General features: G+C 38.3%; 2 protein-coding genes across 4 annotated transcripts in view; one reads left to right on the top strand and one right to left on the bottom strand.

Moving 5' to 3' along the window:
• The first annotated feature begins 10129 nt into the window (after positions 1 to 10129).
• On the top strand, positions 10130 to 15221 carry dct (dopachrome tautomerase). Its single transcript, XM_010773538.1, has 8 exons — positions 10130 to 10618; positions 10727 to 11026; positions 11322 to 11422; positions 12033 to 12199; positions 12335 to 12514; positions 12603 to 12738; positions 12839 to 13040; positions 13717 to 15221. The coding sequence occupies exons 1-8, from the start codon at positions 10330 to 10332 to the stop codon at positions 13893 to 13895; spliced, it is 1554 nt and encodes a 517-aa protein (XP_010771840.1). The 5' UTR covers positions 10130 to 10329; the 3' UTR covers positions 13896 to 15221.
• Positions 15222 to 15354: 133 nt separating this feature from the next.
• The window catches only part of gpc6b (glypican 6b), a 79898-nt gene continuing 69862 nt past the window's right edge, over positions 15355 to 25390 (bottom strand). For 2 of the 3 annotated variants that reach the window (XM_010773539.1, XM_010773541.1), the window contains 3 exons: positions 19687 to 19823; positions 17378 to 17553; positions 15355 to 16747 (listed from right to left, as the gene is read on the bottom strand). In XM_010773539.1, the coding sequence (XP_010771841.1) occupies positions 16542 to 16747; positions 17378 to 17553; positions 19687 to 19823 (519 nt within the window). In that variant the 3' untranslated portion in view covers positions 15355 to 16541. The remainder of the gene's footprint in view (positions 16748 to 17377; positions 17554 to 19686; positions 19824 to 25390) is intronic. The other variant, XR_798568.1, reaches the window with a different exon arrangement.

Genomic DNA, 25390 nt, shown 5'->3' with positions numbered 1-25390 from the left:
AATGAAAATGTTACAAGGCTATAGAAGCTGCTGAAGTACCTCGCCACTGAGAGGTCCTCCTCTCTAAATGCTTTTTTTTGTATTCTGCATGTAAGATTCAGCCTCTTCTCTTTCAAAGTAAAAAGCTGTCCAGATGAGCCACAGTAGGCCATGTATACAAGTATGGTATGAATAATAATAATAGCATATTACATTGAAATGTTGCTACATGCGACTATACATTTCAGCCTTTACATTTTAACACACTGCAGTTGTTTGTATGAAACATTAAATTGGGTCAAGTGGAACATTGCCCTTTGACAGGTCTTTTTAAAATGGTATGAAACCCTTGGAATAGCAACACTTTTTTTTAAAGGAGATGGCAACCATACAAACTCTTACAGGAGTCCCAAATAAACTTGAATGTCTAAAAGCAGAGCTCTACACTTTGATATCAGTGCAGACAGGTGTAAAAATATACATAGCTGTAGAGCAATAATAAGATATGTGTGTATGTAGGGCGCAAAGGAAATGCCGAGCCGCTGCCTGGTGCTGTCAGGTTCATTTTCCTGTTGCGTCATTCACCATGCCAGCACACTGAAGCCAAATATGGCAAAATCCTCTATTTTTCATAGCACATGCATCATGATCTCTTGTCAGACAAACGGATGTCTGAGCACCGTGGATTGTTGGATGTTTGTATAAGAAATGTGTAAACAGGTTGAAATATTTCCCCCCTTAATTTGATGCACAATACATCTTGACAGCTAATTCAATTCATGCAGATTTAGCATCCAGTGTCACATGTCAGGTCTTTTCTGCTCAGATAAATAAGTTAGTTTAGTGGCAGGCGGGTAATAATCGCATATCTCCACTCAACACGGCAAATCAGGCATTTCTATTTGTCCTGTAATATTATCACCTCATTCTGACCCTATCTAACCTTTTGCCTGTACAGTCAATACACTCAGGGTTGATAAAAGACCACGAGTGAATGGAGAGTGTGTAATGTTGCAGCCAGCAGCGATTACAGAGGTAACATGAACACTTGGAAGCGATACTGAGACATGGCTTTTTGTGCCTCCTAAATTGCTGGACAGCTCCGGGGCTGACATTTAAAACATAACACCGCCAAACAAAAACACATTAAAAGAGAAAAGCCGAGCGGGGGGCTTTAAGCAAAACCTGAAATTCAAGTTTTGGCTAAGGCAACTGACCCACATTTCCTGCCCCTTCTTCTCCTTAACATGCTTCTGCAAGCCTGGGCCCTGGGGGTGACGTATCCCTTACACAGGGATTGCCAGTGCATTTTCATAGCATGGTTAATGAGAGATCAACACCAGGAAAGCGCCTTGAATATAAAGCTTTCTTGTAAAAATAATGAGCGAGCGATTGATCCATACTCAAACAAGCCGGTTTGCTGAGTTAATACCAAAGGCAGATTATAGCCAGTGCCAAAAGTGCCCTGGCGTGCGACGCTTTTTGCTTAGAGGGTCCCCAAACTTGTCATCACATTAGCACATGGTCAAGGAGTACATCCTGCCACTCTCATAATCTGCTTTCCTGCACAATTAGCCTTCTATAATAAGGCAGCTGCCTGACAGCCGGCAGGGAGAAAGGAGGGAAATCACTGAGTTTCACGTGGGATGGATGGATCGTTCACTGCCACTGAAATATAGACTCACTCTGAGGGGATCCTCTCTCCTACTCATCTGCTCCTCACATTAGGTCTGAACGTTGTGACAACATGGAGGCTTGCTACTCTTTATTGTGCCAAGCATCTATTGCACTTTGATGAAGCCAGACAAAGGAGGGGAAGCAGGGTTGGGGGGGGGATGTGGAGGAGAGATAGAGAGAGGGAGAAGAGGAGAGAGGAAGAGCACCCATGGCCAAAGAGAGATGTGTTTTTAGCTCAGGAAATCGGAGAGAATCAGATGCTGGAGAGGGTGGAATGGCAGGGGATGGCAAGTTTTTCTGAATAAAATAATAGATAATTTCATTCCAACAAAGGCGAGGAAACTATGGGCAAGAGAACAAAATAGCAGGAAGGGATGGAGAAGGGAAGGGGTTTGAAAAGAATAAGAAGAATTCAGTGCTGCTTCTTGCAAGGGAAAAGAAAAAAAAACATTGATGACACCCGGTTCCATTCTTCCGCTCTCCCCTTTCTCTGCTCCTCGCCTCGCAGCACGGCGGGCTAAGCTGGGAGCTGTAATGTCATTAAATTGCAAATGCTTTTTTTTCATTTCCGACACACACTGTTTACTTATCTGGCAAAAACATATGTTGGAAGGAATCCGTTAAATTCTGCCCATTGCCTTGGGTGAAAGTGCAATAGAAACGGGCCCACTGAGCTCCTTCTGTCGTCTCCTTTTAGCACTTTGCCTTATCTACAAGGCTGCTTAGCAGCAAACTGGCAAGTTCAATGAAAAATGAAGATACAGTGCAAGATTAGGGAAGAACAGTGAGGGGAGAAATGCTTGGAGAGAGGGTCATCCCATTGCAAATGATTTCACTCCTCTCCATCTGCATAAATGACTATTTTTAAGGCATCTCCAGCGTCTGTATATTTTTCTCACTCTGCCACACATTTAATTTCACGCCCCGTGTTCTGAATATGCTTAAATGCATATCTCTGATGCACCTTTAAGCCAGAGGAAAGAGGATGGGGGGAGAGGGGAGGGTACGAAAGCAAAATTAAAGATAAAATGGTGTGATTTGCACTACAAGTCTATTACTTTATGGCATTTACATATAGTTTACCTCTGCAATTCCAAGATTTTTTTTCCCTACCACCTTCCTATCAGTATTTGGGCTTGTATAAATATGTATAAATCTTTGTTGAGAAAAAATAGAATTCCTAGCACTGCACTGGAAAGTTTGAAGGGTGCACTTTCTTGCTTCAACTTCTTCTCTTGCTCCCATGAGATTGTCAGCGTATCTGCTGGGGGTGTTCTCTCCCTGCTTGCCCCAACAAAGACACAGGCTTCAAGCACTTTGTGCCCCGTGATCCCCAGATACTCCTCCCCTCAGTGGAAGGAGTGGGGAGAGGGATCCTGGGTCAGGGCTTGGCCATGGCTTTAGAGGAAGGGCCTGGAAATGCAAAGCCTGATGCAGGCGAGGAGCAGCATCCTTGTCAAATGAGTGGGTAAACAGCTCTATGAAAACACAACATGAACTGCTTGTATGTCAGGAAGATTGTAATAAACGGTATTTACAGAGGACCCCTGACTCCCACGCAGGTCTCTCACATTGACATGATGAATAGTGACTACATGTGTGCTGCTACTGCTATCAGGTGTTGTTCTACAGAGGAAGTTTGAGCTGCGAGTGGAAAGCCCGCCCCTAACAGCAAAGAAGAGGAAGGCTGTGAATTGGCCTGGGAATGAAAAGGAGAGAGAGAGAGGCTATTCAGAGCACGATTCCTTTCCTTCATTGTCTGCCCGCTTAGATTTGAATACGCTCACTCAAAGCAGACGAGAAAAATGCTTCAGACCCTCGCATTGTTGGTTTTCTCTCTCTTCTTTTCTATTTGCAATTAAATGCATTTCAAATGGAACAACTGTACAGAAAGCATTTGTGATAAGAATGAATTCCATTGCCTTTAACTTCCTTTGTAATGGCTTTGCAATTTTTGAGCACTCTTATTATGAGAATTGCACAATCAAAACATATCTTTGAATAGAAAATGCCATACAACTTAAGTATTGCTTCATTGAAAATTAAATTGCATTTAGAAATCATTTTTAGCCCCCTGTGTTCCTCATTTCTTAAGCCAATCTTAGTGTTTCTGTTTTGTTGCTTTGTGTGTAACATTGTGCTTTGACAGGACCCTTGTGTCCTGAGCAGTATCATACACGCTGGTCCTGAGCATGAGATGAGATCAGTCAATTAGAATTAATGTCATCTGGTCATTTACAGCTAAACACCCTCCATATGCATTGTGTTTGCTTTGTGTGCAAAGCATCAACTGCAAAACCAATCTCATCCTCCAGACATGAATTTTTGAAGGATTTGAACGCTGTAAATAACTCCAAACCCTCTCTTACGAGGTTTACCCCTGGAGCACTTTGTAACTTATCAGGGCTGCCTTGTGCCTCCTCTAATGCCTGCATTATGCTCAAATGTAAATCGGTAAGCTGCCAGAGAGGTGGGCGGGAATCACTGAAGAAAGAATCACTGAAGGGCCTAGCCAATATTCTGATTGGGGCATAGCAAAATAAACAGTATAGTTTTTTTGTATTTCTTTTTCAGACTCAGATGTTTAGTTTTGTTGTTGTTTATGAACACAAATATACCACACTACTCTGTTATATTAACACACAATAGTTATTTATTGTAACACATTAATACACATTTCAGCTTAAGTAATAAAAAGTGATTCTCCCGCCTTCGGATTATTTTAATATTTGCGAAAGTTTTGAAGGTTGAAGGTTTTAAAATGCCAAGCAACAAAGTAAACTCTGATATATTCTCAGTGAATGATGCCTAAGGGTCGTTTTGTATTTCTAATTTCCATCTCTAATGGTACAAGAGACTGATTAGTAATTAGGAGAAACTCATTTAAATGCATGTAATGAGCATTATAGGTTTCCCATATACTGCGCACTTCATTCTGATAAAAAATGGATAGCATCTTTGTCAATTTGAACGCATGTTGACCTTTAATGGCAATTAATCTACAACACAGTTCTTCATGCTGCTTGTCCTTGAATTGGCTTTATACTGTAATGAGTCTATCACTTGCATCTTCCAAATAATTGACCTCAAGCATGTTTTGCAGCATATATTAATCGTATTTTCCAGTGAATAATTTGATCACTTCGCAAGAGAAGAAGAGAGGGGTTTTACAAGTACAAACTAGTGCAGAGGGATATGTGGCCCCTAGATATTAATTTAGAGATGGATAGGAGTCTTAAAGAGGATTAAAACTCTATGCAGCTAGTCATTTCATACGACAGCATACCACCCAGCCGACTGTATATACTGTCAGTCACCGCCTGGCATGGTTGAAATTTGAAATGGTGACAGTTAAAGTACAAAGATGTCCAATCCTAGACTATTTCATGGCATATTTCTCGGAGCATCCTGAAGGAAATGCAAACTGTTTGGGCCAGTCATTGCAGTGAACCAGGGCCAGCAGGAACAGCAACACTGCCCCCTGCTATTGTCTACAGACACTGCACCCCCCTCTCTGTGTGCACAGTATCTCTCATTCTCTCACACTACAAAATACTCAGAGTGAAAGTAAAGAAGCCATACTTCCATAGTTACTACAAGTACTGTCAAAATGTTAATAGGAAGATGTCGTTTCGGACATTTGTGGTTGCCAAAACTAGAAATGTAAACTAAATTAATACAATTAATCATGGTAACATTAATCATAGAGACCGTTTTATAATGTGACATAAACAGAGGATTATGTACTTTGTGAAAGAGATTCATCAGACAAAGTATATTTAATCAATAAAGAGTTATTAAAAAAATGCCATGCCTGGATTTTTTTTTATGCGCATATTTTATTCCCAATGTTGGAATAATTACAGACATTGGTTGATTACAGGTATGTTGATAATGTAAAGATAGTTAAATATCTGTCATAAATGTATATTGCACTTTATGTAATTTACAAGCAATCACATGACCTGTGATATGTTTTAAACTAGCTATAAACTACTTGTTTTATTTTTGAAATGTACCTTTTTTTTGCTGCCTATTCTTTTATAATTTTATATTTTTGTTTACGTGATGTTTCCTTGAAATGATTGGACCAAAACAGCAGATAGGCTACATGAGTCATGACCCATACTCCCTTCTCCTTCATTTTAATAAAAGTTTAGTTTATTTGCATTTTCACAAACACATTACATTTAGTGCTCAATTAAAAGAACAAAAAAAAAGGATAATGAATATGGAGAAGTAAACGAAAAGCCCACCAGGGGTTGTCGAGTGGTCGCTCACGTCACACATCATTAATGAAATAATAGCAAACAAAATCCAGCAAAAACGTATGAATTGGTTGCTTTTAGAGTTTCCAGGACACTGAGCTCAGTTCTCTGAAAATGTAACTGAAGAGGCTTCAATTAAAAGATATAAAAGGCCTTCTCTTGTTTCGCTACGGGATATTCCTATAAAATGTATGCAGAGTGGGTTTGGTGTTAAGTGCAATTTCCACAGAGCTGTCAAGAAAATGGAAGCATTTCTTTATCCACATGGTAACAGGTATATCATTTAACAAATGAATAATCACCTCTCTTTGAAAGACTATTAACAGAATGGTTTCATTTGTCCTGCTTCGAAGCACACTATTATGATCACCCTTATGTTAGACCTGAGAAGAGGAACTCTAAATGAATAGACAGTGAATAGATGCATTGAGTTTTATACCTCATAAGTGAAACGCTCATAAAAAACGTTTCTTTTCACGATTCCTTTGTTTCTTTTGTAATAAAAATATCTTTGATGTCACCTTAAAACATTATTTGCTAATAATAAAACGATGTTAATAGTTATTCTTATATTATTATAAACTGATTAGCAGATATTTCAATACAAAATATGTTTTATAATGAAACCCATACTCCTTTCATTAAATACATTAGTCACTCAAGCATCTTGCCATTCGTCTATTTGAGAAGGCTTTCCCTTCATGGCTCTCTGGCACCATCCTGTGTCTCAGGAGGGATAATGGATTCTGTTCATTTACACATTTTTTAAGTGAGTTTTGGGTATAAAAAAAGAGACCGAAAAGAACCAACATGTCTGAAAGAAAAATCCTTTTGTTAAGATAATTTAAAATGACATTGATACTTAAGCAAGAGATGACTGGTGTATTTCAGTGTTATTGGAATTCTGAATATTTTGAATAAATATAATGAATTGAGTTTATATATCCTTCCAAAACATGTAAAGGCTAAAACTACTGAATAAAATGGAAACATAAAAAACAAGAAATATGAAAAAAACCCTCTAAGATGCTTTATCACAAAAAGTTACTAATCCAGTGTTTATGAATATACCTATTAATGTCAGCAAATTATGTTTACTTACAATTATGTTTCTGTTCTAATTCTGTACAAGAATGACAGATACTATCAGCGAATGCATCTTGAATCAGATAAATTAGTTTTAATAACAATAATAATTTCAATTTTTATAGCGCATTTCAAGAGACCCAAGGATGCTTTACAATGGTAAACAAAACAAACAAAATAATAATAGTCACACAGATACACAGGTTTGAAAAAGAACAGGTTGCTGGGTACTGCATTTTAGCTTTTAGAGTGAACAGATGGTGTTTGAGTTGATTTTTGAAAGTGTCCAGAGAGTCGGCATTCCTGATTTTACTTTTATTTGTTCTCCTCATTTAGTTTGCTTACCTTTTAGGAAGGCATGAATGTCAATTTGATAACTTTTGCTTTTATCCTCTCTTTAAGATGATTTGGGTTAGGCTTTTTTACACACACAACATATTATGTTCGTTTCCTTGACAGGCCATTACGTTGATGAACAACGAGTCATTGTTAAATTCTTTAGTCACACACACCTCTGACCTGAGCTTCCATGTTCCTCTCAGTTACACAGTTAAGGATATTTTTCTGACATAAATGTGAAATCATTCCTATAGAAACATTGAAATGCGTCATTCCAGGAATTCCACTTGCTAATCCTGTGAGAGCAGTGAACCTCACATGATCACACATGAGTTTCTTCATCAGGCTGTGTTTACGTCTGTCCCCATGTGCCGACTGTTAGGGTGTTTCAGACTTGGACTCCTTATCATTATCATAAAAAAATAAAATGTTATTTTATATCTTTATAGTTTTATAGAACCAGGATTTTTATTATGAAAAAGCTAAACTCTTGGATTTCTATGCAATTGCAGTGAAATAATGTTCTTACAGGATATGAGTTGACAGAATGATTCGATGCTTGAAAGTCAATACATTTATTTGATTGAATTATGAGTGTAAAAATGAAGAGGTGAGTTATGATGAGCAGCTAACTCACCTTATAGTTCCATAACAACCGTTCCAAGTAAAAGTGTGTGAAGAACTCTCGTTGGCTTTCTCTTTGGTGTGCTGAAGTACAGAGGTCACATGCCAGAACACTGCTTAGCATCATTCAAAAGGCATCAGGAGTTTCTCCCTTTATAAAGCCTCCTTTATGATTAGACATCCTGCTCCTGAATAAAGGCTGATTCAAAGAAACAAGTGAAATGCTAAGTATCACTTAGAGGCATCGACAACAATCATGTGCATGCACAATGATCATCACCTCACGCGAAAGTTCAGAACAAGTGATGATGTTTCTTGTAAATCACAAGTGTGGATGCTCGAGTTTGAATCTGTGTGTGGTGACGGATTTCCATGTAAAGGCTGAGATCAAGAAAAGGACATTTAAATAATCACCTTTGTGCTTTTTATAAATACAATTTGTACGGTTGCTTTCTCTTTCTTAAATTAACATTTACTTTATTACTCAAAAGAGAACAACATATTTTGTAAAACGAATAAAAGCAAAAATAAAAACATACACAAAGAAACAACTAAATACAAACTGGTGATAATACAAGAGAGACAATCCATACAAATGTTGTGTTTGACGTGTCCACCTCCCTGAATTCAGTTTCAAACTGTACTGGTGACGGTGGACACGACACTAGCTCAAATGGCAGCCTTTCATGAATTCTCAGCATCATTGACGTCATTCTCTGAAGTACTCTTTCTAGGAATTATTGTCACAGAAGGTGTTAGTGTTTCTGTTCTAGGAAGAAGCAAGACAGCCTTTTGGTCTGCTCACTGTTGTTTAGGTTTCATTAGGCATGCACTGTAATATAGATGTCCGTGCTAAATGTTATTTAATGTCACACTGAGCAACAATTTTTTAAATAATCTCAGTATGAATAGACTGCATTCATATGTGTTTTAATTGTTTATTTAGTCCGATTAGACATACAATTAAAAAAAACACTAGATTGATTTATTACCTGAGACTAAATCTTTCGTTACCGGTATTCAAATCCAAAAGGAACAAATGTTTCAGCGATATATGCTTTAAATGTCAAAAGTATAAACACTTGTTCTACTGTCAAATCTTCCAATTACTGATATATAATGTGACGTTATAAGATTGTTCAGACTGATGCATCAGTGGGTCTAAGACTTTATATATCACCAGAAACACCTGGGGAGTTGTAAGAAAGTTAATGGGGTATAGGATAGAGAACAAATCCAACTAGATTTGATTACCTCCTTAGACTTGAATGTAAATTAAAAACATCTGAGAAGTTTAGAGGGGAAATGCCTTATGTCTTAAAGGGACACAAGCCAAATCATCAGAACCAGTTGTTTAATCTTATAGGTATTGTGTTATAGAAGCTTATTTCTTGTTTAACTGAAAAACCCAAGTCTGTAAAAAGGAGTAAAATAGAAGTATTAGTTTGATTAAAATGTTGAAGGGCGATAAAAGTGCATCAAAACTGTGCAGTACTTTTTCATCCCTGCATATAAGATACGGATAGTGTTTAAGTGAGGTGATTAAAAAGCAACTTTAGCAATGATATGGTATTCTCTTTCAATCACCTCACATGCACATCACAGGGTGTCAGCTGACACCTTTGGGCGAAACGTTTGACAAATGGATCAAAAAGATAATCAGACCCAATACCATGAACAATCTGAGTTGATGGTGGGATTAAGAGGATAATCGGCCATACAATTTACATTACTGATTTACTGAAGGGGTTCCGGCCATTTATTCTGGCCCCAAAGAGGACTTTTCCAACTGTTATTGTATTAACATAGCTGTGAATGGCTCAACAAATTAATCAGTGTGTAATTTCTTTGTTGTATTTAAATAATGTCTCCACAGTTTGCGGAAAATCTAACTAATTTGCCAATGTCTTATTTTTACACTTTTTGCCATTTTACATATAACTACTGCAAACATTCAAGTCTTTTGGTACATAGTGACTTTATGTTATAGCCCCTTCAGGCAGTTTCTTAGTATTCATCCAGATCTTAGTGCAGACCACAGCTCACGGCTCTGCTGTCAGGTGATGATCACAAGACCAAGGCTTAATCCTCCTCAGCTCTATTTAAGCAAGAACAGAAATCACAGGCTTTCTTAATATGCATGTAACCCACTGGAACATTACATGATTCGGCTTTAAGTGGTGTTTACACAGATTTTAAAACTATCACTGAATCTAATTTGAAGATACACAACGGGGGACCGTAGCAGACTGAGATTCCACACTCTTCTGGAGGAACTAATTGGCCTTATTACCGCTGAAAGTTGAAGTACAAACTGATTTTTCACAACTGACTGGAGGAAAGAAACTGGTGAAATATGATGAACGCTCTGGGTCTTGGTCTGCTTTGTTTGCTGCTCTGGCCTGAGCCTGCAGATGCTCAGTTTCCACGAGTGTGCTGCACAGTGGAGGGGATTGTGTCCAAGCTGTGCTGCCCCGCTCTGGGCTCAGATCCTGCCAATGTGTGCGGCTCTCTGTCGGGGAGAGGAAGCTGCGCGGCTATTAGAGTGGACAACAAACCCTGGGGAGGTCCGTACAGACTGAGAAATGTTGATGACAGAGAGAGGTGGCCCACCAAATTCTTCAATCAGACTTGCAGATGCACTGGTGAGTAATTCACTATGTTTTCAAACATTTAACTCCAGAAATGGCTCATTCTGAACATAAAACAGCATCAACATGATTTAATATGTTAGTTTTCTCTGTGTGTTGCAGGTACCTTTGCAGGTTATGACTGTGGTCAGTGCAAATTTGGCTGGACCGGACCAAACTGTGACCAAAGGAAAGCTACTGTTGTGAGGAAGAACATCCACTCCCTGACCCCCGAAGAGCTCCAGGAGTTCCTCAATGTCCTGGAGCTGTCTAAGAACACCACCCAACCAGACTACATCATTGCCACCCAGCACTGGTTGGGACTCCTGGGACCAAATGGAACCGAGCCCCAGTTTACTAACATCTCCATCTACGACTTCTTTGTCTGGCAGCATTACTACTCTGTCCGGGACACGCTTATTGGTAAAAGACCATGGTCACATTTCTTTTAAAACTATTGTTACTATTTCCAAAATGATTAGTTATTAGGATGTCTGGACCTAATCCATATTTTTAAAACACACTGAAAAGTTTGGGAAGTGTTGGATTTGTATGATAGAAATTATTTGTGATACATCAAAAGTATTTGTTTGCTCTAACAAGGATTCAAATGTTTGTTTTACATATAACAGTATATTTAACAGCATGATGTCTTTGTGAAATAATGAGGTCACCTTGTGATCACATAGAGCTCATGACGCACCTTGTTTCCCTTCAGGTCCAGGTCGTCCATTCAAAGCCATTGATTTCTCACACAAAGGACCAGCTTTCATCACATGGCACAGATATCACCTCCTCAGCTTGGAACGAGAGTTACAGGTATGTGTACACTTTGGAGAACAAGTTGTGTTGTTCTGACATGACTGGGTGTGAATAGTCTTTTGGCGCTGTAAACTATAATTCTCATTGGGGCGATCAGCTTTGCATTCCTACATATGTGTACTTTTGCATGACATTTTTAATCGTTAATTTATTTTATTATCTTATACTTATTCTTGGCATATCAGAGTCTGATATTGTTTCCAGACCACAGCTTAATAAAAAAAAAAGTTCTACAAGTTGTTAAAGTAACAATACAATTATTTACTTTATCATTCAATAACACTTCGGTGAATACACAGCTCCACATAGGTGACTCTGAGGAGGAGGCTACCGGCCTTAAATATATTATTCATATCAAAAACAAGTGTTTCTGAATGTCCCATACTGTCCGTCCAAGTTAGTTATAATTTGTTGTCAATGTTGAAGATTTTAAAGAATCAGACAATTGGTCCAACATTTGAAAAATGCGAGAGAAAAGTAGAGGATATTAAGTGTTTGAGTGAAGTTGTTGGGGCTTGTGAAAGGACCGTCAAAAGTGTTGATGTTGATCACCCTAATAAACATTTTTACTAATAATGTAAACTTATATCAAAACATTTGTCTGCAGAGATTAACCGGCAATGAGAACTTTGCAATCCCGTACTGGAACTTTGCCACAGGTCAAAGTGAGTGCGACGTGTGCACCGACTCTCTGCTGGGGGGCCGAAACCCAGAAAACCCGTCTCTCATCAGCAACCAGTCCAGGTTCTCCAGATGGGGCGTGGTGTGTGACAAGTAAGCCCAAAAGCATGATGGGAGAGTAAACAGACTATATCATTAATGGTTTGATAATGATGAAACAATCAGGCACATTAATGCATGTTTTAGTTTGGAAATCACATTTTAATGTTTCATTTTATTAATTTCCAGTTTGGATGAGTACAATCAGCTCGCGACTCTGTGTAATGGCACCGGCGAGGGTTTCATTCAGAGAGGGATAATGGAGAGGGCAAACACGTCTTTGCCCACCATGACCGACGTCAGAAGCTGTCTGGGAATCAGAGACTTCGACAGCCCTCCATACTTCACCAACTCATCCTTCAGTTTTAGGTACTAAAGTCAAAAATGTATTATCAATTATTTTTAACCTGCTATGTTTTTACAAAACCCATCAGACTTTGTGCTTTCTGACCCACAGAAATGCTCTGGAAGGGTACGAGAAACCAGATGGTGAACTGGATGATTCGGTCAATAACCTTCACAACCTGGTACACTCCATGCTGAATGGAACGAGCGCTTTGTCTCATTCTGCAGCAAACGACCCCATATTTCTGGTGAGAATCTGATTTCATGGATTGCTCTGAAAGTACACATTGGATTTTTCTTTCCTTGAAATCACCACGGTTTAACTTTCTTTTGTTGTTTATTTCGTAGGTGCTCCACGCTTTCACTGATGCCATTTTTGACGAGTGGATGAGAAGGTTTGTTCCATCCAACGCCACTTACCCCGATGAGATGGCCCCCATTGGTCACAACAGGGACTTCAACATGGTTCCTTTCTTTCCTCCCATCACCAACGAGGAGATTTATATTGCATCTGAGGAGCTGGGATATTCTTATGCTCTTGCCCTTGATGGTGAGCAAGTTTTACTGTTTTGGGAAATACTCTTATTCACTCTCTTAACAAAGTTAGATGAGAAGATCAGCTCCACTGTATTTGTGTGTTGAATATGAGGCTGGATTAGCCTAGCACAAATACTGGAAAACAGCTAGCATGGCTCCAACCAACATAATCTGCTTACACCCCTAAAGTCTGCCAATTAAACTATTTACTGAATTGTTCTTTGTTTAATCAGATCAAGATTCTTTAAATGTTTTAAATTCCACCTGAGCTCAGATAAGACTTTAAGGCTATACTTTAGTTCAATCTCAGAATTGTTTTATGCTCATAAGTGACAAATAGGTTTTTAATCTTTATGAGATATCTGGCAAAATAGGTCAGAAACTTGAGTCAGGTGAATGCATACAATCATGATGCAAAATACTAATTATCCTTCTTTAACACCATAATGTTTCTGTTGGGTAGTTGAGTGTTTTCAAATTGCCAATTTCTGTTGCAAACAAAGGGTTTTAAAGTTAGTTTTGAAGTATAGGTTAATAGCTGAGAAACATTAAGTCATTGTTGTCAATTATAAGCCTCATCAAATCACAATTTTGAACATCTTATCACCAGGACTGACATTTACATTTGTTTTGTTTTTCTGCTTCAAATAGTTCTCTGAAAATTTCCACCTATGCTTTATTCTTTTCAGATGAAGAAGGAGGGCCGGCTGTGTTTGTGCTGGGCTCCACTCTGGGGGGAGTCTTCATCGGTCTCCTGGCGCTTCTTCTTATCTTCGTGCTCTACCTGCGTCAACGAAGAAACAGAGGCTTTGAACCTCTGATAAAAGCAGACTTCACAAATAGAAAGTACACAGAGGAGGAAGCCTAGGCCTCCGTTGTTCTGAAAAACACTTCAATGCTTTTACATACCTGAAAGAAATGGAGCAGCCAATGTATTGTATGCCTTACTCTGATGCAAAAGGACAATATTAACCCTAAATATTAACTTACATTTGACTTTGAAATATTAAATCAATTCTTAAATCAGAACAATTGATTATATCTGAAAAATAAAGAAAATTCCCAAAACCAATTAAAATGAATGTTTGCTTTAACTATTTTGGTAGCATAGTGAGCTTCTAAAAGCAAAAGCTAATTTACATTTATATTTTAAAATGTATTTTTAACAGCCACTACAAATACAAATATATTGGAATGTTTTTAATAAATATTTATTCTTGAGAACAGTAACAAAACACAAATGCAATCATTTGAATTGCACTGGAAAACAATAAGGCATATTTTCTGAACTAGTTATTCACCCCTTTTAGTTTGAAATAAGATTCAAACTCCGATCAAACGTCCCTTCATTAGTATTTAACTTCATACAGAATTGCATTGGTTGTAAAAAAAGGTTGACTTAAAGTGTTTCCTGCTAATTTTATTTGTCAGATCATTTCTCTGACCAGACATTGATTTTTAAAGTTTTATTTCAAAAATATTACCATTAAAAGTTCAATGATACAAAACATAAAAAGGGCATCCTGTAAGACCATAATAGAGAATCCTTTTAAATGACATTAAATATATTTGTGTTCTTGCAATGTGGATAAAACTGCAATAAAGAAAAAGCTTGACTAATAATCACTGATATACTGCGAACACTGGTTAATTCCTGGGATATGTAAGCTGAGCTGGCCTGGTGGTTATGGAGCTGGCTCTCAGAGAACAAACAGGCTGGTTTTGTCCTCCCCCTCAGCACTGCCAGGCCTCTCACATTCTCCGTAAGTTCGCTCTGCTGAGGAGCTGCACCGGAGCGTTCAGGCCTGTCCGGTCTGCACAGATTCTCATTTCACAGGTGACTGTGGTCGGCATCCAGCCTGTCTGTGCTGCAGACACAACCAGTCAAGCTTTACAGATACATTTAGGGGCCCTTTCTTTGCATTTCCAGTAACCACTGTGTGCTGTTTGCTACTTCTTAATAATTGTCTGACCTTTTAAAGAACTGTGCTAATATATATGCAGAAATAGCAACACTTGTTTTTACTACTGTTTTACAGTATGTCAGTTTTGTAGAGCTAAAACACAATGCATATTTTAATCCAAACTGTGAAATCAATTACAGGATACGCTTTGGCTATTATCACATATGCAACAGTTTCAGTCTTCTTTTTGTCACTGTATATTAATATTAAACATTTCTTGAAGTTTAAAAATGTGTAATATTTGTGAAAATATTTGTAGAGTATTCTGAGGATGGCGAAGAAAATGCAACCAAAAGTTAATTTAAGTTAATTTCAAGATTCAAGCAGTGCAAGATTTCCACCTGTGACAGTGATTCTGTATTGAGTGGGTGTGCCCTTTATAAGGCAATGTCCAGGTCATGATTTTCCATTATTGTGCCTATAAGGCATTTATAATGTCAGCATGGTATGTTTAGAATAGTTTACATATCTAAAGACATGAAATGGATAATTTATGTACCTCATATTGAGAGGTATGCTTACCGGTCAATGATGTTGTGAATAATTGTTGAATGCTGACACTGGCTTACTACCTTTATGGAGACAAAATTCAAATAATATAATTCAAAAGAAAACCATGACATTATGAATCAATCATTATATATTGGAGTGGATTCAAATGTGTTTTCCAGCATCACTTTGATGGTATTACTCTACACTGGTGGGACCTTCTCTGTCTGTAAGTAACTGTTAGCATTCGGTCCAGGCTGTTAACTCCTGAAACAAGCACACAAACCAGCATTATAAAGATTGTAATTTTTTGCAAGGGAAATTAGTATACAAAAATGTCAATCTTATCCCTTTTAACAAAATGTGAGTTTAGCACAAGGCGGCTGTTGAAGAGAGCAGATCCATGACAAACCAATGATACGCTTAAGCTAACAAACACCATGGTTGAAATGACTGTGAAACACAAGATTAAGCAACACGATTCAGTAAGATTAAGCAACACGATTGTTCTAAAAACAAACATGGATATATGATGATGAAAACATCCAAAATCAATAATTGGCACATGATTTAATGGCGATGGAACAAGGATTCAATTAAAAATTTGAGGCAGAAATGTTCCTTCATTTTCTGTCATTATCCACTGTTTTGGTTTTAAAATAATGTTACCTTTTGTGACCACATTCTCAACATTTTTCAACACACAAACAATTTTTTGCATAAAAAAGAAAATCAAAACAATCAAAGTGCGTGTTATATTTTTCCACATGGAGAACTACATTAATACCTGCCATATGTGCAAGAAATCTCTGAAGCAGAGTTTGTTGGGTCGGCATCAGTGTTAGATGGAGAGGTGATGCCATAAAATGTCAAGTCTAAGGATGGCACTGCACGATCTTTGGGAAAGTGGGAAATCACGATGCATGGCTGCTCTCTTTTTCAGAGCAGACTCTTCTAGCCTCCAGGCTGGCAGCATGACTGTAGCTCCAATCTGCCCGAATACAAAAACTGCAAAAAGAAAAGAAAACCCTGCTGTCCATGTTTAGCCGGTTCCTCCAGCATTATCTCCATAGCGGGTGGAGTGCCAGGGCTGAGAGGGCCAGAATGGTTGGCAGCGCTACAGAGGGAGCTCGGAGCGGGGCTGAGTCGTCCACAGGCCCGCGCCGATCAGCTTCCACCACCGGGGCCTCTGAGGCAGCACCGCCCGCCTCTGTGGGGCAGGCTTCTGTGCAGCCGCTGCCACTGCCTGAGCCGCTGCCTTCATCACCTGCAACACCAGAACAAAACACAAGCAGACTGAGTACACCACTGGAAATGTAAACAATAGTCAACAATTCATCTGAGCTGAACTGATGATGTGATTACGCCAAAGATTGAAGCCTCTGACGCATAAGAGTGGATGCTCTAACTATCTTGTTTTTAGGTCCAGTTTCAAAAGATTGTGCAAACAAAGATCCCCCATAGAGAGTTAAAGGAACTTCTTCACAGTCACAGTGAGGCTCTAACAATTAACATTCGTTAGTCTAACAAATGAGATGTAATGTAATGTAATGAAAAGGCGTGCACATAGTATTTAAAAGGTTACTATTTACAGTTCCAGAAAAGCAAATGAAAGCAGAGTTGTGTTGCTGCGAGGAATTCTGTCACAGCTTCTTTTTTCGAGTGTTTTTCGACACACTGCCTGTTATTTACTCCCTCTGTGCCTCTTGTGGCTTTACTTCTGTCGATTACTTCCACCTCAAGGTTAGGTACCATTTCAAAGTTAACAGCTAATCAAAATGAGTGACAAGTTGCAGTATGCACTTGACCAGTCAGGTCCAACAAACACATTTCCTGCCTTAATACAAAAAGTAGCATGTTGTCAGGTGTGTGAATGGGAAAGGGACAAATTGCTTACTTGAGTCTTGAAAGTAGATATCATTGCCGTTGTAGGCATTTTTCAACTTGTTGGTCATCACCCTGAGAGCCATGATCTGCTGGCGGATTAGGGTGTCAGGGCGGGTGATGTCCACAGCCACCTCGGGGTTATTCACCTGGTTGGTGAGTCCATCCTTTTGGACTTCAGGAAAGTACCTTTTAAGGGAAAAAATGCAACAAATAAAATAAACATAATGTGGCTTGTTAAAAGGAAAAGGAATCCAGTGAGTGTCAAAGAGAAAATAACTGAATTGGTCTATAATTTTATTTCCAGTGAAAAACACAAGACTTGCTTGTTGACAATTTCTTTAAATGTTCAAAAACATTGAAAAACACATTCGAAAAAAACGGTTAGTGCTTTGGTTTGGTGTAACTTTCATTTCCCCTTGTGTATTGAATAAGGCATGTCATGTAAAAAAGATACAAAAATCTATGAATATTTGGCGAAGTATGGCGAAGTATGTGGTGAAGTATGTATAGCAGTATTTGTTGTAGATATAATATTATGAACTTTTTATGTCAAGTGAATCTAATTGTTACAAAAAATGTCATGGTAAACTAAACCATATTAAATACATAGAAAAGCCATAGTATGTCCCCCAAAAAGTTGTTGTATAGTATCATGTAATAAGAAATGCAGAGAATTTCAAAAACACAAACAGAAAAATGTCAAATATAGTAGGTTATTGGAGAAAACATGTAATGTGGTTATTGGTCTAAACTTGCAGCTGGATGTGGAAACATTTAAAACAAGAGAGGGAACATCCGGTCATGGTCAAGTCATGCTTATACTACACTCTTGAGAGGACATTTACAACTGAAATAGGAACTTTAATACACTTCATATGGGAATGAAGTGCGGTCAGATAATATTTGAAACCATGTTAATATTATAACTTCATGGTTGGAAATGGCGACCTCTGCTGGGGATTTTTTATAAATGCTCTTAACTTGGGTAGGGAATATGAAATAGGGATACATATAATAGAAACACATATGAATGAATTCCACTCACATAAATATAATATCTCTATACATTTAACTTTAGCTTGATATGAAGCTACTGGCAACCAATTTAAATGCCTTGTTCTCCTGTCAAACACACTTTTATTTTGATAGTATTATTTTAATTTCAGTTCAATCTCTTCATTTGTACTATTTTACTTTTTTAATGTGAATTAACTATGCAAAAAATAAACTTTCGTGTTTTCTGTTTGAAGCAAAACAACAAAACTAGTTTTCTAATTTTGAAGAATGGATTATACTTGAGTACACTGACCACTAGACAAACGGATTATAGAGTCTGAGCTCTCTCACGTGCCAATAATTATCTTGATCAGAAGTCTGAAGTCAATAAGAACTAGAGAAAGGCTAAGGGTACTGATACATAAATATTATTTCAAACTGGAGGTCTAATTCTCACAGATTTGAGAACAGCTCTCAGAGGTTAGAACAGTGATGGTGAAATATATCCTAATCATGTAATGTTTCTTGTGAGGGTCATGTTCTGACACACTTGTAATATATTTCTTCAGAGTAAGCACGTCAGCTGCCTGCGCTCCTGTCTGATGAATAAGCAGCAGGCCATCATGTGAGGGCCTTTCACAAATTCTGCCGCACCACAGCATTTCCCTCCATAAGCCCGGGTCACCCTGGCTAAAACAAACCTCTGACATCTCAGTGAGTTATGCAACATTTGATGAACACTGGGCATCATTTATTTTGTCATATATCTATTTTTTCACAGACAATACAAGCCAATTCCAACAACTAATCTACAGGATTAAATCACCAGGTTTAGAGTAATTCAAATAATGTTATCATTAAAGCAGAACATATTTTGATCATACAGCTGATGGTATGGATATAGGGGGCAAAAAACAATTATCTGCGACCTCAGCCATGGCGGTGGGAATTTATTTTGCTCGTGCACCTTTTTTCCTCAAAAAATGAAATCAGATGAACAGGGACGGACGCACCATGCACATTTTAAAGAATAAAAACACATACAATTCCAAAAAATAACACTGACAGAAATTTAGAAAGCCTTTTAAAAAGTACATTTGAATATAAAGTAAAGGGTGAATACAAACCAAAGAGGTCACTTCTTATTGTATTGGTTGATGAATAACAGTCAAACTATGCCAAACTCTTGCACAGCTTTTAAATAAGGTTCAAATCTGGCTATTATTTCTAGGATTAGTCCGAATTAGACTGAATTGAACAGACTTTGGATTTGAAGTAACCTTTTGTTTAAGCCTGCATTAGCCCCGGGCCTGGTGCACTCACCTGCCCTTGGTATGTCCATTCCAGCAGTCCTCATCGCTGGCATTTCCAGCGGTCACTCTGTCCTCCGAACACATCGCCTCGGGCAGGTTGGACCAAAATTTCTTTGACAGCTTCAGTTTCTCTTTTATGTCAACCACCTAAGCAAAGATAGGGGTCATTACATACTGTAAGTGGGGAGAAAAACCCTGTTAAATCAAATCCAGTCTGGGTTTCAATATAGCAGTTTCAGCCTTTGAGTTATAGCTGAAAGTGATGCACATATCATATTCATACAAACACGACACACAGTAAATAATGCTGCAAATATAAGACGGTAGGCTACATATTAATTGGCAGCACATTGGACATTTTGTTATTTAAGATATTATTCATCCCAAGTGTGAAATAATAAAAAATATATCAGTGTGAACAACGCGTTTCCTTGACTTCTGATGACAACCGTTCACATACCCAATTCCTTTAATTATGCTGTTGCCCGCAAAGCATTTCATCATCATTACTAATTACCAAACATCCTTGTAAAAGCTAGAAAAATACTGAAATATCTCCTTGAAGTTTCTAATGACAAACAGTAGGTAACAAGCATTTGTGTCAAGAACGTTCTAACTGAGCTTTAGTCTTTTAAAATCTCTCTGTTAGGCTACTCATGATACATCTGATTTGAAAACTCATTATAAACCTGCCCCACCGTCACTTATTACCACATCTTATCAAAGGGATTATACATCTTGGGATTCAACCCGAAGACATCTTAACTCTTTGACTCCCCAAAAATGATTTCGGTTTAATTTTCTCTCCACGTCATCTATCGAATGTTTGCATCATGAGAAAGTAAGACCATGCAGGCTCGCAGCAATCATTTCAGCTTGAATGTCAGACTTAAATTCTTCTTTGCATCCCAGCCATGTGACATATTCAGATATCATTTCCTGACTTGAGCCTGTTGAACTCCAATCTTTCATCAAACACAGAATTTGACATATTTCACTGAAGTTGAGGGAAAGCCTGATAGCAGCAGGTTGGCGCCATTATCTTTTTCCGTCTGACTTGCTGTTGGCTTACGTGAAATTGTGGTGAACCTGAGCAGAACATGAAAGGTGCTGTACTGACTGTGTGACGCTGCTGTAGGCCCCGACTCGGCTTTTGATGTGTTAATCCTGTCACACTGATGCCAAAGCACTTCAGCGGCTCTGATACTGCCCCGAGGGTCAAAGCTACACTCAATGCAAGAGATTGACTGGCAATGTTTGACTAAACCTCACACATTAAGTTAAGTTTAACAAGTGAGAGATTCACAGTTTTTTTCGTTGGCAAAACCTGTAACAAGTGTGAGTTGAACTGGGAATAAGGAACTCATCTTTAGTGTATGCACATATTTAATTAGCACCTCTCGTAAACATGGCACTACCGTATTTATTGTTGCTGTAAATAGATTACTTATTATATTCTTTAATGGGCTGAGATGACTAATAATGGCTTGTGATTATTACACACACATATATATATCAGGGTTTCCGCTAGGATTTTTTCTCGCCGGTCAAATGTCCGAACAGAATTTATTTTAGCGAAAACATTTGAAACTTACCGGTCATGTTTCAATAATAAGAATTGTGTAGCAGAGTTTCCGTTAGCAGGTAATTACCGGACTATGACCGGATATGCTGATGTTTAAAACTCAGTTAATGGGGCTCATTTTTATATTGCTTCTTTAGTTTATAATCGTAACAGATTGAAAAATTCAGATTCATTTTTCAATAAATGATTCCACAAACAACAAACAACATAATTATTACATTCAAAGAAACTACTTGTAGTAGATGAAGTACATTATTCCAAAGTTTACATTAACTTTGAATAATAATACGGGAGAAACGGATCCTCTCTTTTCCCCTCTCCCTCCCTCTCTCTCCTGACAGCCCGTCAGTTTCTCATGCAGCGCGCTAAACAGTGGGCGGGGCTTCAGGTGATAATGCAGCAGCTGATCCGATCTCTGTCTCGCGTCCGGTTACACTTCACTCGCGTTTATGTCCATATCGATCAGATCCAGCTCTCCTGATCGGCCTTTATAGAGAGCACAGATCAAACTATTAAGAGTGAATATCGGCCGATAATGATCGGCGGCCAATCGATCGGAGCATCGGACATTTTGACCGGCAGGTTTTGAATTTATCGGTTTTTATTCAATTTTACCAGCTAAAAACCGGTAATTACCGGCTAACGGAAACCCTGATATATAGATTGTGAAGTATTGGAAATACAAGCTGTTTATAGCCATTATAGACAGTGACTGAAAGTTGGATTCTTCCTATTTCACATCACTTGAGTAGTTTCACACAATTCCCTAGAATAAGGAAAACTGCAACAAAAAAAAGTACCTGATGAACATAAAATACCCACATGTCAGATGCTTTAAGGACAGAAAGAGGAAAGACCTTTTCACAAGATTAAATGCCTTTGGGAAAAGTCTGCCTCTCTTTATTGCGCATTGCCATGAATAAATAATATGACTGCAACAAGCATCCTCGGCATGCAACATGCTCCAATGCACACTAGATGGCACTATGTCTTTGAGAAATAGGGAGACACATGAACGCTTCCAGAAAGCAAATACATAGATGAAATAGAAGTGAGAAATGTATTCATGATTTAAACCAATTATGTCTACTTGTGATGTTTTCTTCAAACTTTACATTCACAGGAAGTTGAGTGGTCTAGCATGAAGACCACATACTTGCAATCGAAACAGAAGAGATTAAGAGGACTAATGAAAGACTGAAGTACACAACAGGTATAAACATCAAACATGTCCACATAATCATCCCCGTATGGTGATGGTATGTGAGGAAGCAGAGAGCTTATTAGTATCACTCTGCCTACTGTATTACTGACAGTGTTAATATTGTCAGTAAAAATCACAATGAAGATCGTAGAAAGCCAAACACCTCCCGGTCGCCTCATATGAGGAAATTACAGTGCATTTATTTTTCCATGACATCCTAACAGATGGCTTTAATCATGAAGTGTGATAGTTATTTCAATCCATGAGGACATGTAATGTGTTATTAGTGTTTGATCGATATGGTTCGCTAACAAGGGCTGACAAGGCAGTTGATAGAAACATTTCCTCACGGCAAACCATGATTGTTTTATATTATACAATTTCCATTTGCTTCAAAAGACCTCATGAGTAGATACACTGTCAACATTTGAATCTTAAAGGTGGGGTAGGTAATTCACTTGAGAAACACTTTTTGTTATATTCCATGGAATGCTCTTAACATCTCGATAGCAATGAATAAATTAAGTCCTTTGACAATTAATACATACAAAAATTTCATCTGTGGAAGCCGTGGCGCTGTAAAAAGCACGACCAATCATCTGAGCCGGCCCGGCTAAAGTAACTGGATGGCCTACCTGCCTATCAGCCTTCCATCTGTGCACAAACTTATCTCGTGCCCTCATTGGTCATGTGCACGTTCGTGTGTGTTGGAGGAGGGGCTCTGTAAGGAAGTCTGAAGGCAGTGGCAGATGTTTTTCGGTTGTGTACTTTCAAATTCTAGCGCACTCGAGCTGGTTTCTCCATTCTGACCTATCCTACCTTTAATGTTAAAATAGTCACCCTTGTTTGTCGTTGTTTTCCCCTTGACACTGACAGCCATATTACAATAGAATTGCCACGTTCACGCCGCAGTACTTTTCCCACTTTAGTTCCGATATAGTTCAGAAATGTCGCGTTCGCACCAAAAAGAGCCGGAACTAAAATTAGTTAATGAGAACCTTTTTACCCCCTTTCCCTCCCTGCTAGAGAGCAGGGACTCTCATGCGGCTCTCTTGTGAGAAAAGAGCTATATTTCTGATTGGCCGGGCGGAATGCAACCCACGCCCCGTAAAACTCAAAAAAAGTTTTGTGAAGCTGTCATTTTATTATCCTAANGCCGCGTTCACGCCGCAGTACTTTTCCCACTTTAGTTCCGATATAGCTCTGAAATGTCGCGTTCACACCAAAAAGAGCCGGAACTAAAATGAGTTCACCTTTTTACCCCCTTTTCCGTCCCTGCCAGGGACTTTCGTGGGAGAAAAAGGTTCCTATTTCTGATTGGCTGGGCGGATTGCAAACCACGCCCCGTAAAACTCCCAAAAAGTTTTGTGAAGCCGTCATTTTATTATCCTCGTTTTAGCATTATTAGCATTAGCATTAGCCCGGCACAGAAACGCAGAGAGACTAACTTATGGCAACACAAAATAAAACATGGGAGCGGTGGAGATGAGGAGGTGTCGGCGTTCTGGCGATTTACTCGGAAGGCTTTCCCAGCAGCTTCTACTGAAGCCAGTCCCCAACTCCGGGGACTTCCGGCCGGGGACTTCGGGTGGCAGTATACGCGTGAAGTTGTTTGCGGCCTGCCAGTAAACCCAAAGCAGAAGAAGAAGAAGTGACGTCAGCGGCTTAATTTTCCTAATCCACCCCCAGGCATTTATTCCGTTGTGAACGCGATCTGTACTTAGTTCATCAGAACTAAAGAGTTCTGATTAACTAAGTTCTCATGAACCTTTGTGGGAAAAGTACTGCAGTGTGAAAGCGCCTATTCTTACCCTACCTTTAAGTGCTGGGACGATTTAACTGTACAGATGTGTTCACTGCATGCACAGCAGAATAATGTTTTAAACATGACACGAAGGATTTGGTTTTCTTTCATCTCCACAAAAAAACATTTTGTAGCATATGTACATGAGATTTTGATAAGGATTTAAATTAATCTAATAACCAGTATTTAACATTAATACATACACACACATTAAAGAATTAGAAGGACATTTTAAATGTACAGTATTGGTATTAGTAAACTACCCCTGTTTTAAATACTGCTAATGAACGCTAAACAGGGGGAATTACTGTTAATAATACAGAAAGAAATAGATTTGTTCTATGTGATTTTTTCACAGTGGGTATAATTAAATTGTTGATTTTACATCAACCCAACAATACTCCCCTACTGTTGTTTTTTCTTTTACAAAACCAGATGAAATATTTTAATTATACTGTTAATAGTATAAGCACATTTTCGTTCAGGCAAAGCTTGATGTGTTTCTATTTCAAACTGATGCACAGTAAAACGAAGAAAATAACAAATTCATATCTCTTGCACTTTCACAAGGTCTTTAGGAGGAAGGCTTGTCCTGCAGGGCTTCACATGGCCTTGCCCTCTATCTGTTTAATCCATCAGATCATCCACATTCTCTATTTCTTAAAGGCATGATATTTACTGTTCCATACAACTTTGTGAAAATGCACGCCAAAAGATTTCTTGTTAAACAAACTGTAATACATACACAGTAACATCTGGAGTGTTAATGTAACACTGTGATAAGGACCATATGTTCACTGGCTCAGTGTTAAAATTGACTCTTTAATTTAAGTGTTAATCTAACACTTAAAGAGTGTTAATCCCTCCCTTAAGTGTTAATTTAAGTTACATTAACACTCCAGATTTGACTGTGTACTGGCAGTTTTCTATATATTACATTTAATAAACACATCTTTCAACACTTTCTGACTTCTCTGACCCCATATATGTGACTTAGTCTCAAACCCAAGACTTAAATCAATTTAAGTGTTGAAAAAGACTTGCAGTTTTATAGCAGATAGTTGTTAATTACAGAAATATAAAGTGGTTTATTTATTTAAGTATTGTTAGTTAGGGATAAA

The sequence above is a fragment of the Notothenia coriiceps genome, unplaced genomic scaffold, assembly GCF_000735185.1.
Source record: "Notothenia coriiceps isolate Sejong01 unplaced genomic scaffold, NC01 NC01_scaffold00012620, whole genome shotgun sequence".
NCBI lineage: Eukaryota > Metazoa > Chordata > Actinopteri > Perciformes > Nototheniidae > Notothenia > Notothenia coriiceps.
This window is presented reverse-complemented; position numbering and strand designations above follow the sequence as displayed.

Bases quoted from the DNA above. Each gene is read 5' to 3' on its own strand.
- dct (XM_010773538.1), top strand. From the start codon at position 10,330: ATGATGAACGCTCTGGGTCTTGGTCTGCTTTGTTTGCTGCTCTGGCCT. The intron at 10,619-10,726 runs GTGAGTAATTCA...TGTGTGTTGCAG, and splicing joins TCAGACTTGCAGATGCACTG to GTACCTTTGCAGGTTATGAC. The intron at 11,423-12,032 runs GTATGTGTACAC...ATTTGTCTGCAG, and splicing joins GCTTGGAACGAGAGTTACAG to AGATTAACCGGCAATGAGAA.